The sequence below is a fragment of the Abrus precatorius genome, unplaced genomic scaffold (genome assembly GCF_003935025.1).
Source record: "Abrus precatorius isolate BTA unplaced genomic scaffold, Abrus_2018 Scaffold7, whole genome shotgun sequence".
NCBI classification, from domain to species: Eukaryota; Viridiplantae; Streptophyta; class Magnoliopsida; order Fabales; family Fabaceae; genus Abrus; species Abrus precatorius.
In genome coordinates, this window is record NW_020874417.1 from 16,639,147 (window position 1) to 16,656,212 (window position 17,066).

The 17,066-nt window shown below is 32.1% G+C and overlaps 2 protein-coding genes across 9 annotated transcripts; both read left to right on the plus strand.

Annotated features, from left to right (window-relative positions):
- Positions 1-271: 271 nt before the first annotated feature.
- LOC113873176 (neutral/alkaline invertase 3, chloroplastic-like) lies at positions 272-5,342 on the plus strand. 8 transcript variants are annotated; one of them, XM_027511184.1, is made up of 7 exons: positions 272-406; positions 1,076-1,826; positions 2,242-2,407; positions 2,510-2,721; positions 3,757-4,250; positions 4,346-4,394; positions 4,637-5,342. In XM_027511184.1, exons 2-7 carry the CDS (start codon positions 1,119-1,121, stop codon positions 4,952-4,954), a joined length of 1,947 nt encoding a protein of 648 aa, XP_027366985.1. In that variant the 5' UTR covers positions 272-406; positions 1,076-1,118; the 3' UTR covers positions 4,955-5,342. The 8 variants fall into 8 exon arrangements, with proteins under 8 accessions (XP_027366985.1, XP_027366992.1, XP_027366991.1 ...); XM_027511191.1 differs by having other exon boundaries at positions 4,346-4,423; positions 4,637-5,325; XM_027511190.1 differs by having other exon boundaries at positions 3,793-4,250; positions 4,637-5,293.
- A 7,425-nt stretch (positions 5,343-12,767) lies between these two features.
- Positions 12,768-16,302, plus strand: LOC113872848 (systemin receptor SR160-like). Its single transcript, XM_027510698.1, has one exon. It carries the CDS (start codon positions 12,771-12,773, stop codon positions 16,029-16,031), a length of 3,261 nt encoding a protein of 1,086 aa, XP_027366499.1. The 5' UTR covers positions 12,768-12,770; the 3' UTR covers positions 16,032-16,302.
- Positions 16,303-17,066: the final 764 nt, after the last annotated feature.

Below are 17,066 nucleotides of genomic sequence, written 5' to 3' on the forward strand. Positions count from 1 at the left end.
GTGAGACCAATTTTTCGTAGAATATTTAATAATAGAGAATTTTAGAAAAAATTATAAGAGAAGTAAATTTAGAATAATAAAATATAATATTTCAGTAAACAACCCAAAAAGAAGAGACATCTCAAAATTTGGTTTTTTGTATTACGCAATCTCCATTTTCCTTTATTTTATTTTATCTTTTTTTTGAGGTCAAGAAGTATGTCAGGGAGTCACGTGCCATAAAGAAAAGGGCTAAGTGAATCTGAATAAAACTATAAATAAGATAAAAAGAAAAAAGAAAAGTGCAATCAATCAGAGGTAAGAAGAAGGAAAATCTCGCAAGGCATTAACATGATACGTTTTCTGTTCGTCTAATTTCAATATCTGAGGATCCTTCACGACAGTCTCAGTCTTTGTCTGGTCTACGGTTCGTTCTTTCCAATACCACAATACTCCCTTCATATTCTCTTCTACTTTCTTTAATCCAAGATTTTCTGGGTACCCTCAAAGTTTCTTGGATCCTATTTCGACTTGCTTTTTTTATTTTGCTTATCTGTTTATGTATGCTTTTCATTGCATCTTTGCATGTTTCTGTTGATTATTAAAGTGAGGTTTCTGTTGTTTTGTAAATATTCTTTTAATTGGGATACGTCGTGCTTATTTGGTTCGCAGTTACACATTCCAAAATCAATTTTAAAAAAAATTTACACTTTACGAAGCACTTTGAGTGGTAGGAGATTTTTTTTTTATTTCTACCAGAATCAATATTTTATGGCTTATTCCTGTTAAATTTCTTTGGCTCTCAACTCTGGTTAAATTACTCACACTTAGCATCTAATTTCACTGTTTTTTTTTTTTTTTCAGTTTTAGAATTATGTGTGTATGAATAAATGAATTTGATTGATTTTGTTCAGTTTCGGCTAAGTGAATCTTAATTCTCAAATCTTACACCCTTCAAATTGTTTGTTCTGATGTCAATTCAGCATTCGTATCTTGCAATTGATAAATTGTTGAACTTGATTGAGTCTATGTCATCCAATTATGCTGAATACTCCTTAAGTAGTTCTCAGAGGTTGTTATTAAATGAAATCTACAGGAAGCAAAATTTAAGCTGCTGAAGTTCCTTCTTTTAAAACAGCATGTCCTTGGGAACCTCCAAAGTAGTTTTTCAGGTTCTGTCTAGGGCTCTGCCTCAAACTGGGCATAATGAACCTTTTGTGAACTCTTCGGATTTAACATTACATTCCCAGTTTCGTGTAAAGTGTTTGAAGAAAAGATCCTTAAGGCATAGGCATGTGATCAATTGTTCTAGCATGCTTCAAAGTCAGTTAAGAAGTCATCAATTTCAGTGGATGGGTGTCCATTTCCGTGAGACCTACAGTCAATCATGGCTGCAGACATGCAAATGCCAACAGGTGGAAAGTGCAAGTGGCATAACCGCAGGAGATGGAAATGGATCAAGGTTTGTCAATAATGTTGAAACATCGAATTCAGTAAGCAATGTGATGAGTGCGAAGCATATCCAAGAGTTCCAAGATGTCCAACAGTTGAAACAGGAAAAGGAGGTTTTGAAATCTAATGGTACAAATGGAGCTATTGCTAGCAGCTTTGAGACAATTAGCATCAACTCCATTGAGGAAGAAGCATGGGACCTACTAAGGGAGTCTGTAGTTTATTATTGTGGCAATCCTATTGGAACTATTGCTGCAAAGGACCCAACCAGTTCCAATGTTTTGAATTATGACCAGGTCTTTATTCGTGATTTCATTCCTTCTGGAATTGCTTTCCTATTGAAGGGGGAGTATGACATTGTTCGGAATTTTATCCTTTATACACTTCAGTTGCAGGTAATGTCTTAGAATCTTGGTCTTATAATACCAATAGCATGTCCTGGTAATTGCTAAATTTGATACAACTTGGTGCATTTACAATACATGCCTTGGATATGTATATTTATTTTTAGTTGACTGTGCAAAAGTAAAATGATGCGATTTGTGTTGTATCTTTACAAAGGTTTTTTTATTCATCAGTTATTACTGTTATAAGTCCTACAAATCTAACTCTAGCTGTTTCTCCATTGACTTGTTGGTGAATAAAGTGAATACTAACTTCACTTTAAGAAACATGCTGCAAATGCTTGTGTTTGATGGCTAATATTGATGTGAATTGTCTACATATAGAATGCCACCCTGTTTTGCTAGGATTCTTGTTAAGAGGTACTTTGTTTCTGATACATTTTGATCCCACAATTCCATATTTCAGAGCTGGGAGAAAACAATGGATTGTCATAGTCCAGGACAAGGTCTGATGCCTGCTAGTTTTAAAGTTCGGACAGTTCCTCTAGATGGTGATGATTCTGCAACAGAAGAGGTTTTGGATCCTGACTTTGGAGAGGCAGCCATTGGTCGTGTTGCTCCTGTTGATTCTGGTAAAATACCTAATCGGACCAATAGAATTATTTTTCACACAGCACTAGAAACTTACCATAATACACCTTGGATTGCTGAACATATTTAACGTGTGATCTCAGGATTGTGGTGGATTATTTTATTACGAGCATATGGAAAATGCTCCGGTGATCTATCCGTTCAGGAGAGAGTTGATGTGCAAACAGGAATTACGATGATTTTGAAGTTGTGTCTTGCTGATGGCTTTGACATGTTCCCAACCTTATTAGTAACTGATGGTTCATGCATGATAGATCGGAGGATGGGAATTCATGGGCATCCTTTGGAGATACAGGTATATAAGATTTCTTGTCTTTCTTAATTGTACAATGACAATAGCTTTATTCCACTTGGTGAAGTTAGCTAGATGTAACATATGATAACATTGGGCTTGGTCAAAAATCAATTTCTTAGAGATTTTAATAATTTCTTATAAAGTCTTCTTGGCCTCCCTCTATCCCTATTCATAGGACTAAAAACCATGTGTTTTTCTCAGTTGTATGATATTTTTCAATTTGTACTTTTAAGGACAGAAATTTTTTTTTCTGCTTATTCATGATGATACATTTGCTTAGATAGGTTTAAAGTGATGCAATTATCTGCTCCTTTTTGACAAGAAGCAAGAACATGTTTTCTTATGGAAGATTGAGGACCAGCATTCTGTCCTGCCCCTTATTCTTTTCAACAGTGATTGAGCTTTCTTTTCTCTTATTTTTGGTATGAGGGGGTAGTGGTATTAGGTATTTTTTATGCATTTGAAAGTTGCTGATATTATATTTTTTATACATGAAAGATGTAACTTCGCATTTTTTTAATAGAGATGGAAAATTAAGGTATATTCATGAATAAAGGGACTACGCCCTAAGAGAAGAGGTTGTACTAGGAAATTTAACAATTAATTGACTAATAGAAGACATTAGACCTCTATGCTTTCATCTTATATTACTATGTACCTCTCAAATTCCTGGGTTAAGTCACATGAGGATGTTAATAGATCGAATTGCTCAGTTGCTAGTTGTAAATACTTTTACTACTAGCTTTTGATTTATAAATTCTCCTTTCTGGAAATTGAAGGAATTGCATGATAAAATTTGTAGAAGATATAAATGATTCTGTGTTATGGTGTTACCTAATTCACTATAACCAAAAACATTGAAGGTTACATATTTTATTTTATTTTATTTTGGTATCTATCTCCTTGAATAAATTTCTTGTTTTTTCCTAAAAAAAAATGTGTATCTGTGAAGCTTACAAATATGAAAATAGGGATCAAGTAAACTTCTTTAATGTATTTTCTCTTTTGCTTTTTATTTTATTTTTCTGTTTCTAGGCACTGTTTTATTCTGCTTTACTTTGTGCACGAGAGATGCTTACTCCAGAGGATGGATCAGCTGATCTTATACGGGCACTGAACAATCGTCTGGTAGCTCTTTCATTTCATATTAGAGAATATTATTGGATTGATTTGAAAAAATTAAATGAGATTTACCGTTACAAGACAGAGGAGTACTCATATGATGCAGTTAATAAGTTCAACATATACCCAGACCAGATTTCTCCTTGGTTAGTGGAATGGATGCCAAACAAAGGAGGTTATTTGATTGGCAACTTACAACCAGCTCACATGGATTTCCGATTTTTTTCACTGGGAAACTTGTGGTCTGTCGTAAACAGTTTGGCCACTGAGGAACAGTCACATGCCATTTTGGATCTTATTGAGGCCAAATGGTCAGATTTGGTTGCAGAGATGCCATTCAAGATTTGTTATCCTGCTCTTGAAGGTCAGGAATGGCAGATAATCACAGGCAGCGACCCTAAAAACACGTACTGTATCTAATTTGTTGTGCGAATGTTTTTCTGTTAGCTGACTATATTTTTTATCAAATGGTTTTATTTATTTGTTAATTTTTTTTTGGCAGGCCTTGGTCCTACCATAATGCAGGCTCCTGGCCAACACTGCTCTGGCAGGTTACTCACAGTGGCTAAGTTTTGAAGCAGTTCTGTTTAAAGCTTCTATACTTTTTTTACCTTAGCTCTTGTTATAATATGTCCTATTTGAACATCTTTCACATACAGCTGGTTGAGCTTAGTTGTCTTTGTTTAGCAATAAATGTACCATTTGTTTCCTAGTTTACCTGGTCTTTTCACTCAAGCATTGCGAGTTCGAAATATCAGCTGCAAGTGTTTAACTCAAAATATGCTTATCGCAGCTCACAGTTGCATGCATAAAGATGAAGAGAACACATATTTCCGCCAAAGCTGTTGAGATTGCCGAGAGACGCATGTCAAGAGACAGATGGCCAGAATACTATGATACGAAGAGATCTCGATTCATTGGGAAGCAATCTCGACTATTTCAGACTTGGTCTATTGCAGGATACCTTGTGGCAAAGTTACTACTTGCTGACCCTAGTAAAGCAAACATACTGATTACTGAGGAGGATTCTGAACTTGTGAATGCCTTGATTAGTGCCAACCCTAGAGGAAAGCGTGGACGGAAAAATATGAAGCAGACCTACATTGTTTGAGTCTTATATTGCAATTCATTTGGTTGGTTCTTTATGGTCAGTTAATTTGTCTTCTGATTAGTAGCATATTATTTTAGAAACGGCAGGAATATGCAAAATATATAGAAGTTTGGGTTGGCTATGATGAAATTGTCTTACCCTGGTATATAAGGATGTAGTAAAGAGATCAAGATGGTGTCAATACCTCAGGTTTGTAAGTAGCATATATAAGATACAGTTAATCATAACAGATGAAGACTTTTATACTAGTAGTTTCTAAAGAAAAACTGGCTTTGCCCCCTCTTTGCTCACCTTATAGTACCATTTTCTGTAATTGCCATGGTAAATGAATCTGAATTTGAAAAAAATGTGCACTGGTACCAATAGAATTCAAGGAAACCTTTGTGCTTGTAAATGCAAGTGATATGTGCTACTTGCGCCACTCTAACCTGAGAATCACCTCGAGATGGTGTGCATTAGTCACTTTAAACTCTTGATTTTTTTAAAATTTTCATTTAATCCCTAACTTTGTAAAAAGGAATTCAATTTAGTCCTTAATTAAAGTGGAAAGTGAGGCAGAAAATAATTAAAGTGAATGATTTTTTACAAAGTCCATGACTATGTAAAGATTTTAAAATTAACACCCATAAATTTAAAGACTAAAATAGAGGTTTCTTCCTGATAAAATAGATGAGTGCAATCAATAAAATATATAAAAAAGTAAAAAAATAAAAATAAAATAGAATTAGTACGTTTTTTTTGTGACTTCCAACATATCATGCTTTACACAAATTAGCGCTTTTGTTTTAAAATATATAACATTTTTTTAACTTGTCAAGAAAAGCCTTTTATCTAGGTTCATACATGAAAATTTATTTGGGGTTACAACATTGTTAGAGCAATTATTAAATGGCTAAAAACAAAAAATTTACATGAAAATTTCTCACTAGATGCAAATATCCATCGAGTAGAGTAATACAAACTAGTGAACAAGTTTTTTTTTTTTTTTCAATCTAATGAACAAGTTTAAAAACGAGAAAACCAAGCACAAAACACGATCACTGAACACCCAAGTATTTGAAACTAGAAATTAATCATTAGTTACTAATAATACTGAACATATCAATTGTGTAGAAACAGTAAGCATTTGTAAACTTTAAAATTGACTGTAAAACAGAGTCCACAAATCTCCAATATATAAGATGTGTACCAATTACCTAAGGTTCCTTTTCTAAGATATTTCTTTACAGCCTGGTGTTATGTACACCCAAGTCCCAACTACTTGTGGAATATTTGAGAATGATGATTTGGAGGGGAAAACCAACCAAAATGAAACGATTTGAGTTACAATTTTATTTAGTATAAGTACATAGCAGTTAGTAGAACAGTCCAATTGCATGAACATGGGTTTGACACCATATAGAAAGCACGTTGAGATGGACCCTGATATGACTGATTAGGAGAGGTTAGATTATTATTTGAGCCAAAAGAATGACTACAATATGAGAATTGTGAAGGCGAGGCCCCGGCTTTGCCAATGTCGGTATTAATGGAAATTATGCAGTTATTGAACAAACAAGGGATAAAGGGACAATGTCCAAAATTAGTACCATTACGAAGACTATGCATGCACCTAGGTTATTAATTTCGGAAATCCAAACATTAGGAAGGTTGTCTTGAGGTTGTTGAGGACTCAAATCTCAATGATACTGAGAGAACTCCCAAGATAGATGGGTACATTACACATAGTTATGCTGTTTGCTGAATAAGAGATTTGTGGATTTCTTTGTGGTCAATATGATTTAGAGGGTTAGAATGTTTTTATTTGCACAAATTTCGTTATGTTTGGTAAGATTAATGACTAATTTATTCGATTATTCTCTGAAAAAAATTGATGTATAACTTTTATTTTTATTTTTTAATTACAGTTTAAATTTTGTTTCAATAATTGATGACAACATTAAATATGAATTTTTTATCCATGTAAAACTCTAAATTTAAATTACACCCTGTGATCACTACTCCACCACTCTCATTATTTAAATAAAATTTGAAAATAAATATGTTTAAATGCTTAAAACTTATTATCAATTAATGGTCAATTTAAATAATACATGTTTAATTTTTAAATAAGGTCTTAAATTTAGCCCCTTAATATAAGTATCTTTTACGTTTGGTCTTTAAATCAATTGAATTGGTGAATATGAAAAATGTCAACGTACATCGTAGAAATCGAGCATCTGATTTTGTTTTTTATGGAAAAATTTTCATTTGACATTCATTATATATGGGTGTGAAATTAGTGGAAGGAAAAGAAAGAAAGAAAAAGTAATATATAATCTGAAGGAAAAATATATATAAAGATTAAACAAAGAGAGATAAGATAAAACAAATACACATAAAAAATATATCTAAATATATAATTTTTTTTTGTTATATTGTGGGATTTGGTAGAAGATTATTTTAGGTTTATCTTTTTTTCGTTGGTTTAATCTTTTAAACAAAAAAAAAATTAAAGATGTCTATAAAATTAATTTACTTTTTGGTATCAAGTTCTAATCGCTTATATTGTTTAATTAATCCCTTTCGACTATTAAAATTCCTGTTTTATTTAAATTATATATATATATATATATATATATATATATATATATATATATTATGTGTGTGTGTGAGGTATATACATAAGGGAATTTCCATAACTAATTTCGAAAATATTAACTAAGTTTTATGGAAAATTTTAAATATCTAAAAAAGGTATATTTTTATTGATAAAAAAAATATTCATTATAATTTTTAATGTAATAAGAGTGTATTTGGTAATATATTTTAGCTAGTTTAAGTTTTTTAATATTTATCACTTTTAATATTTAAAATTAATTCTAAGAACTATTATTTAGAAAATCATTAAATTTAAGGTTTTATTAAAGAGAGTCTTGTGTCCTATAAATATTAACTAAATAACATTTAATGTATCTTATTAAATATTTTAATTTATTTTAAAAATAAAAATATTAATTTTATCAACGCTAATTTTAAAAATGAAAGTAGAACTTTTTTATAAAGAAAAATAAATATTTTCTATATTTAAATACACATTTTTAATAATAATTTTTCATTAAATATTTTATATTTTTTTTCTTTAATCATCAGTATTATAAAGACACTCATTAATATTTGTTTTATTTGCAAAAATGCATTGAGTAATTTTTTGTTATTTTAATATAAACAAAAGTAGATGCAACTTTAGTATCCAAATCCAAATACGTATGCAAGAAACAATCGAAACAAAGAGAAGTAGATTGCACCACATATATATTTTTTAAAAAACCATAACATCTAACTTGCTTATTAAAAAACTTTAAAGTGGGAAAATAAAATTAATTTTTTATGTTTATAAAATACTTAAATTAAATAAAAAAATAGATAAATCTTCACAATTTACAAGAGTTAAATCTTAAATTTTACATTAGATTTCATCAAAATTAATTACCCAATCAACCCAAACCAAAAAATCTCTATAAGAAAGAAAATCAACGTTATTTCTTCAAGGACCACTCTAATACAACCAACACCATATCTAAAATCCAACATAGCTGCTACGTACATTAACTTCGCTTTTATATTCTTACATACGATCGATTCTTTGTTTTACATTAAAGAGTGAACTTTCGAATATTTTGGTCATGATTTAATTTCGTTATTTTCGTTGAAAATACAAACTATTATTTATTATAATTTTTCGATTAAAAAAACAACAAACTTGTAATTTAGTTGTTTTCCGAATATAATTCAGCAATTTTTGTAAGGGTTTTTATATGAGCATTTTTAACCTGTCATCTATTTTAATTCTCACTCTCGCCAGTAAAAGTGTAAAACTCTTCTTTCCTTCAATTTATATTATTTTCTTTTTATATATAAATTCCTTTTTTGTTGATTAATTCATTGGCGGAAACATTAATAAAAACATAATTTATTCCTTAGCCCGTAAAATAATTAGAATTATCCTTACGAGGAAAACTTATTATATATGATTATGAAATTAACAATTAGGTTGTAAAAAGAGTAATAGCACATATAATCCACTTAGCAAATATAGAGAAATTTGCCCATCAAGATTGTAAGAATATAATTGGCCTTGCTGCATTTCAATTTAATGTTTAAACTTATATATTCACAAATTCAATCGGCAAACAGATAATAGCTATGATACTTGTCCTTTCTATCACATTCTACTAGTCTCTATTATTTCTAACTTTTCTTTACGCAGAGTTTTGAAAAAGCTTGATTCCCTCTCATAAATGGTTGAAATGGAGCATTTGAACTCGTTGCTCTTGGCCACCTTCCAATCCATGAAGGAAAAGGTCTTTCTCTAAACTCCTCCAATACGCATATATATATATATATATATATATATAGCAATTCCTTGGGTTTTTTGTTCTTAAATGTTACCTCCTCTCATTTTAATTCTTAAAATTATATACAAATATGATAACTTTAATATTTGGTTTTATGAAATAAGGGTTTATTTTTCAAACTGAATTTTATTGAAAGTGGAAATGTATCGTTTCATGCAATATTTTATTTTAACTTTTGATGTTAGGGTTTGGTGAATGACCACTTCACTTTTATCTACTCGTTGAAAGGGAATATTGGAGATCCATTCTACCTCGATGTGATACCAAACTTTTGCAGTGATGCCCGAGATACTCTCAAACTTTTAGCTTGTGCAATGTAATTTTGACTTCTTTGTTCATACATAACATGATATATATTTTTATGGGCAAGATTTAGGTGTGACTCTATAAATATTTTTGGTATTATCTTTTAATAAAAACACAAATATAATAATCATTAATGAAAATATAATGCATGTGCCAATTATATATATTGTGTTTTTATTAAAATATGGCATGAACAATATCTATAAAAGAACACATTAATTTTGTCCTATTTTTATATGCATATTTTTTTATTTTAAATTTAGTTCTTTTCTTCTTAAATGCAGGAATGACAGTGATTTGAATTTCAATCTTATGAAGGAGTATGTTTATAAACTTAAAGGCAGTTCTTCGAGGTAATTTTTTGTATCAGAGTTTAGTAGTGCAATGGTAGGTAAGTTAAATCTCTAGCAATGACAATATGATTTAGTAAATATACATTCATTTTATGTAAAGATTAAAAAAAATCAGATACAATTTTGTTGTCTTTATGATTACACGTTTGAGAAGTGGTAGATTTTTTTGTAGTTTTTTTCTTATTATATTTAATTTTAAAATGGTCGGAAATTGGCTCATAAAAAAAACTTGTGAAAAATAAAATAAAATATACTCATATCTAACTATTACTTTATGTATCCCAGCATAGGCGCTTGTGGAATGGCATTAACATTTGCTGAATGTGAACGCGCTATTGACATGTCCTCCAAAGAAGAGTACTGAAAAGCTATCCATAATTAGATGAACATGAATTAACTTTATATTTATAAGCACAATCAGTGACAAAACACATTAACTAATTCCATAGAACCCTGTCTTAAGAGAAAAATCTCTTTGCAGGTGTTTGAAAGCATTGAATCAAGCTCAAGTAGAATACTCTGTTCTTGAAGAAAAGCTCCATATTTGCCTTCAGGTATTTTTTTTATATATATAGATTTTTCAGTTTAAAGTAATTCAGGAAATTATATGCATATATGTGTTACTTGTTAATATGTAAAGTACATGTGTGTGTTCAAAATTTGTTGGGCTGAGACTAAGAGCAATTAGAGAGGATCTAATTAATTAACAAACATGAGATAATGGGTTTTAATTTGCATACTACTTTCCGATTAACTACTACTCAAGGTGTGTTATTTTATTAAATAATTTTCTTATCTTATGATTAAATAATTAAAGGCTCTTTTATTTTAACCTTATTATTTTAAGATTTGTCAAAATAGTTCTTGAACAACGTAAAATGTTATTTAATTTTTTAACATATGCAATCGTTAATTATTTTATTTTTTATACTTTTAAGAATTGATTAAAATAATTTATAATTTAAACAAAATATTATTTTAATTTTCAACATATGCAATCATCAATAATCTTAATTTTTAATTTTAACGAATATAATTATCAATCACTTAGTTATCATCCATCAATGCATGTTATTTGTTTTTATTATCACTTAAACAGTAATTATTAAGACAATTTGACATGATGTAGTGAATATTTAATCAATTTCCATAGAGTTTAGAAACTAAATTAATAAATTTTGATAAAAATAAATTTTAAAGGCATGTAACTTTATCATGATAATTAAATATCACGATTTATTGAAAATCTAAAAATATGAAAAAAAAATATTAATGAAAGAATAAGAAATAGTATAATTCACATAATTTTTATATTTTTAATAAAATTTAATCAATAATAAAACGTGTATTATAAAGAATATATTAAAAAATATGTTACTAGCATTACTCATGTAATGTAATATAACTATTTAACATTAAACATGTTAAATCAGCTTGTTTATTAGAATAATTAATATTTATGTGATGATATATAAATAAAAATGATTGATAGTTATACATGTTAAGAATTAAAATGATTAATAATTAAATAAGTTGATGATTAAAATAAATTTTTATTAATATTATAAACTATTCTGATAAATTCTCTAGACAGTAGGAATTAACATAATTAATGTTTATATACTTTGAGGATTAAAAAATATTTTATTAAAATTTAAAATTATTTTAAGGAATTTTAGAAATAATTGGAGTCAAGTTGTAATTTATTCTTTAAGGTTGTCACACACTTTTCAAAATAAAAATTCATGTTTGAAATATTAGACTATTCTAATTAAAAACTTTTCAATTCTTAATAATTCTGTTTCACGTAATACATATTTTATAAGTCTCTGTACGTACTAGGTATGTAAAACTTTAGTATTAGCACATATAATTGTTGTTTAACTTCAACCATTAGTTATGTTTATTATATGTCTTACAACGATTTTATTTTTTATTTTTTGTTATACAGCTTGAAAGAAGAATAGTGCTCCTAGCAGCACAGGGAACCAATAAATGAGAGTACTATATTTAAACTTGTGTAAATCAATTTCAATTCATTGATATTCGTTTTTCATTGACATCATTATTACTCTTTTCTTTTACAAATTTAAGTCTTTGATTTTTTAAAAGTAAATAATATTGATTATGAGATCCGCTGAGTGTTAAGTTAATTAATGATAATCTAACTCAATTATTATTATTATATGTATTTTAATCGTAGCCTTAAATATAATATGCACTTTTATAAATATCTCACCTTAAAATATTTGTTCTGCTTGGATCCTTATTTTTCTAAAGATGAACTATTTTTCTATTAACGTCGAGTTAAACGATTATAATTGAACTTACAATCGTCACATGACTACGAAGAGAAACGGTGGAAGGAAGAGAATGACCGAAATAGGCACAAAAGGAGAATTTATAATTAAAAAGAAAAAAAAGTTGGAGAAGTTTAAGCAAAGATAATAATAAAAGAATAAATAAATAATAATTAAGTTAATATTTAACAAAAATATCTTATAATAAATATTATCATCAAACGTATAAATCAACGCTTAATATATAATTTTGAATTTTAAAATTTAAATTTAATTAAAATAAGTATTTAGAAGGAGAAGTTAAAATTATTAAAATAGAAGTCGGAATTTAAAACAAAATATTATAAAAATAACTATAATGAAAATAAAAAATATAATTAAATTGAAGAAATTTCATATGAGATGACAGAGCACCTCATCCTTTAAGAGGTATGTGTCCAGTTTCCAATTCACACTCAAAATGAGAGGGCTATATACTGAGAATCAACATAACACTCTCTTCCTCTCACTGCTCTCACTAACATGTCTATGCATTCAGGCAACAGCAACAGCAACAGCAACAGCGTCAACCTCCACAACACAGCAACTCATGCACTTCAAAAACTCCCTCCCCAACCCATCACTCCTCCATAATTGGCTACCAACCAAACCCCAATGTTCATTCACAGGAATCACCTGTACTCACCACCACATCACTTCCATAGACCTCACCTCAATTCCCCTGTCCACAACATTCTCCGTCATCTCCACACACTTACTCACACTCCCACACCTTCACCACCTCACTCTCAAATCCACAAACCTCACTGGCACTCTCTCTTCGCTCTCCAACACCACTCTCACAACCCTTCACCTCTCCCACAACTCCCTCTCTGGTCAACTCTTTGACTTTCCCCTCACTTTGCGCCTCCTTGACCTTTCCTCCAACAACTTCTCTTCCAACCTCTCTTCCTTCCCTCAGTGCTCTTCTTTGGAATACCTCGACATCTCGGACAACTATTTCTCCGGCGATCTCTCTGTCTCTCTTTCTCCCTGTCACAACCTCGTTTACCTCAATGTCTCCGGTAACCGATTTTCCGGCACTGTCCCGGTTCTCCCCGCTGCTTCCCTTAAGTTTCTTTATCTCGCAGGAAATGATTTCCGGGGAGAATTTCCGGCCGGGCTTGCGGAGTCCTCGCCGGGGCTGGTTGAACTCGACCTCTCCTCGAACAAACTCTCTGGCCAGTTGAGGGTTGAAACCTTCGCCGAAATGAGGAGCTTGAAGAAGCTTTCCCTTTCGTTCAATGGATTCTCGGGTCCGTTGTCGGAATCTCTATCGGAATTAACGAGTTTGGAGTCTCTGCATTTGAGTTCCAACAACTTTTCGGGTTCGATACCGAGAGGGTTTTGTGAAAACGGTAAAATCAGTTTGAAAGAACTGTATTTGCAGAGCAACATGTTATGGGGTTCGATTCCAAGTACACTTGGTAACTGTTCGGAGCTTGTTGCATTGGATTTGAGTGTGAATTACTTAAAGGGTAGCATTCCTTCGAGTTTGGGGTCTCTTTCGAAGCTTCGTAGTTTGATCATTTGGATGAACAATCTTCATGGAGGAATACCACAAGAGTTGATGCATATGAAAAGCCTTGAAAAATTGATTCTTGACTTCAATGAGTTGAGCGGTGGCATTCCTTCTGGCCTAAGCAACTGCACGCGCCTGAATTGGCTCTCACTGTCGAATAACCAGCTCGCTGGCGATGTTCCGGCGTGGATTGGCCGGCTCTCTAGCCTTGCAATACTTAAATTGAGTTATAATAGCTTCTCCGGGAGGATACCCGCGGAGCTCGGCGATTGCCGGAGCTTGATATGGTTGGATATGAATACTAACATGCTGAGTGGGGCAATTCCTGCTGAGTTGTTTAAACAATCTGGTAAGATTGCGGTTAATTTCATGAGTGGGAAGAAAACATTGGCGTATGTGAGGAATGATGGGAGTAAGGAGTTTCATGGGGCTGGGAGTTTGTTGGAGTTTGAAGGGATAAGGCAAGAGCAATTGAATAGCAGGATCTCAAAGTGGAAGTTCAATAGAGTTTATCCTGGTAAGCCTCTTAGTTTTGACCATAACGGTTCCATGATTTTCTTGGATGTGTCACATAATATGTTGTCTGGTAGTATTCCTAAGGAAGTTGGAAGTATGTACTATTTGTTCATCTTGAATTTGGGGCATAACAATATATCTGGAGAAATCCCACAAGAGGTTGGGAGGTTGAGAAATCTTGGCATACTTGATCTCTCTAACAATAGGCTTGAAGGACAGATTCCACCAACCTTGACACACCTTTCCTTTCTCACTGAAATTGATTTGTCCAATAACTATCTATCAGGGTTGGTTCCTGGATCTGGACAGATTGCTGCTCTTCCTGCTAGTGGATTCCTTAATAATTCTGGTCTGTGTGGAGTTCCTCTCCCTCCATGTGGCAAAGACTCGGGAAATAGTCCTAGTGCAAGTGCTCATCATAAGAAGTCTCGGTTAAATCTTGCAGGGAATGTGGCCATGGGTTTGCTGTCTTCACTCTTTTGTGTCTTTGGTTTAATTATAATTGCCATTGAGGCAAGAAAGAGGAGGAAGAAAAGGGAAGCTGCCCTTGATGTCTATGTTGACAGTCGTCCTCATTCGGGGACAGCCAATGTTGGGTGGAAGCTTGCCAACCCACGTGAGGCGCTTAGCATAAACCTTGAAACGTTTGAGAAGTCACTTCAAAAGCTTACCTTTGCTGATCTTGTTGAAGCTACCAACGGCTTTCACAGTGACTGCATTGTTGGTTCTGGTGGTTTTGGTGTTGTGTACAAGGCTCAGTTAAAGGATGGGAGTGTCGTGGCCATCAAAAAACTGATGCATGTTAGTGGACAAGGGGATAGGGAATTTACTGCTGAAATGGAAACCATAGGGAAAATCAAACACCGGAACCTTGTTCCCCTTCTCGGCTACTGCAAGGTTGGAGAAGAAAGGCTTTTGGTTTATGAGTACATGAAATATGGAAGCCTAGACGTTTTGCATAACCAAAAGAAAGCTGGGATCAAGCTGAATTGGGCAGCAAGGAAGAAAATTGCAATTGGAGCTGCCAGAGGATTGGCCTTTCTTCACCACAATTGCACTCCACCAATAATTCATAGAGACATGAAATCAAGCAATGTTTTGCTTGATGAAGACTTGGAAGCTAGAGTTGCTGATTTTGGAATGGCAAGACGTATGAATGCTATGGATACTCATTTAAGTGTCAGCACACTAGCAGGAACTCCTGGTTATGTTCCTCCTGAATATTATCAAAGCTTTCACTGTACCACTAAAGGTGATGTTTATAGTTATGGTGTGGTTTTATTGGAGCTGCTTACAGGAAAAAAGGCAACGGATTCAACTGATTTTGGTGATGACAATCTTGTGGGATGGGTTAAACTACAAGCTAAACTGAAAAAAAGTGATGTTTTTGATCCAGAGCTGAGGAAAGAGAACCCCACTCCTGAGGTTGAGCTTGCTCAGTACTTGAATGTTGCTTTTGCTTGCTTGGATTATCCACCGTTGCAGCGTCCCTCGATGATTCAAGTGTTAGCAAGGTTTAAGGAAATCCAAGCAGGATCTACTCTAGATTCCCATTCTACCATAGCCACTGAAGATGGAGGTTTTGGTGCTGTTGAATTGGTAGAAATGAGCATAAAAGAAGCCCCTGAATTAAGCAAGAAATAGGCTACAATTTTAGTAAAATTTAGGAACATTCTTTTGGAGGCAAAAGAAGAGGAAGGAGATGTTGCCATCAGATCAGCTCCTAAAACACCTTTTAAAGAATTTTAGAAAAGAGAACGGATAAAATGGTATTGCTACCTGTTTGTAACTCTTAACATCTGATGTCTGTAATATTGTTACTTCTAAAAAGGTGTTTATTTTGTGATAAATTTGTATATAAAATATCTTCCATTATGAACCTTTTTTTAAAATATTTTTATGAAGTACTTCCCAGTTCTCGTCAACATGAGCCTTAAAATGAGCTGTTGAATCTGCAAAATCAATTGATGGTGGTTAAGTGGAGGATCTTCAATTTAGGTCCTTTCTTGAGCCTTGTTTGTTTTCAATCATTTTATCAACTGCAATCTTTGCTGCGATTTGCAATACAATACGCCAAAAAGTGTCTTCAAATGACTAAAACACCAAGTTCTTTATTAATAAATCCATCCCATATTTCTTGATCTAAAAGAGAAAGAGAAAGGGATGACACTTCAATGTAAGACTTGCATGCCTTTATCTGTTGTCAACAACAAAATGATTGAAACTCGTCTATTACAAGTTGAGAGAAATTAGTAAAAGATGAATAAAATTGTGTACAAAAGCAATTTCCCAAAACACTGAAACAGATACCTGTTTTATGAGTCTGTTTTTATTGGTTGGAGTTATTAGAAATAATAAGATCGGGAAAAAGAGCTGATAGAGCGACAAATGCTAGTTGTCTAAGTGAATCAAGTAGAAGAATGGCCCTTACAGTAACCTATGGAAAGTGAAAACTATTGTAATTATTGACTAGGACTTGGGACATTGATATATATAATATACTTGGGACCACAAATAAACACCATATGTTCAGCTTCCCTTTACATTACATTCGTTGGACCATCTTTGACAAAATGAGTCCTTCATCTCATAATTGAAGATCTTTTACATACGAATTTTAGTATTTTCTTGAGTTTCAAGAATCTTGAACTGACTTTGAGTACATGCTTGTTTCTATTC

Bases quoted from the DNA above. Each gene is read 5' to 3' on its own strand.
- LOC113873176 (XM_027511184.1), top strand. From the start codon at position 1,119: ATGTCCTTGGGAACCTCCAAAGTAGTTTTTCAGGTTCTGTCTAGGGCT. The intron at 2,722-3,756 runs GTATATAAGATT...TTCTGTTTCTAG, and splicing joins GGCATCCTTTGGAGATACAG to GCACTGTTTTATTCTGCTTT. The intron at 4,251-4,345 runs GTACTGTATCTA...TTTTTTTGGCAG, and splicing joins GGCAGCGACCCTAAAAACAC to GCCTTGGTCCTACCATAATG.
- LOC113872848 (XM_027510698.1), top strand. From the start codon at position 12,771: ATGAGAGGGCTATATACTGAGAATCAACATAACACTCTCTTCCTCTCA.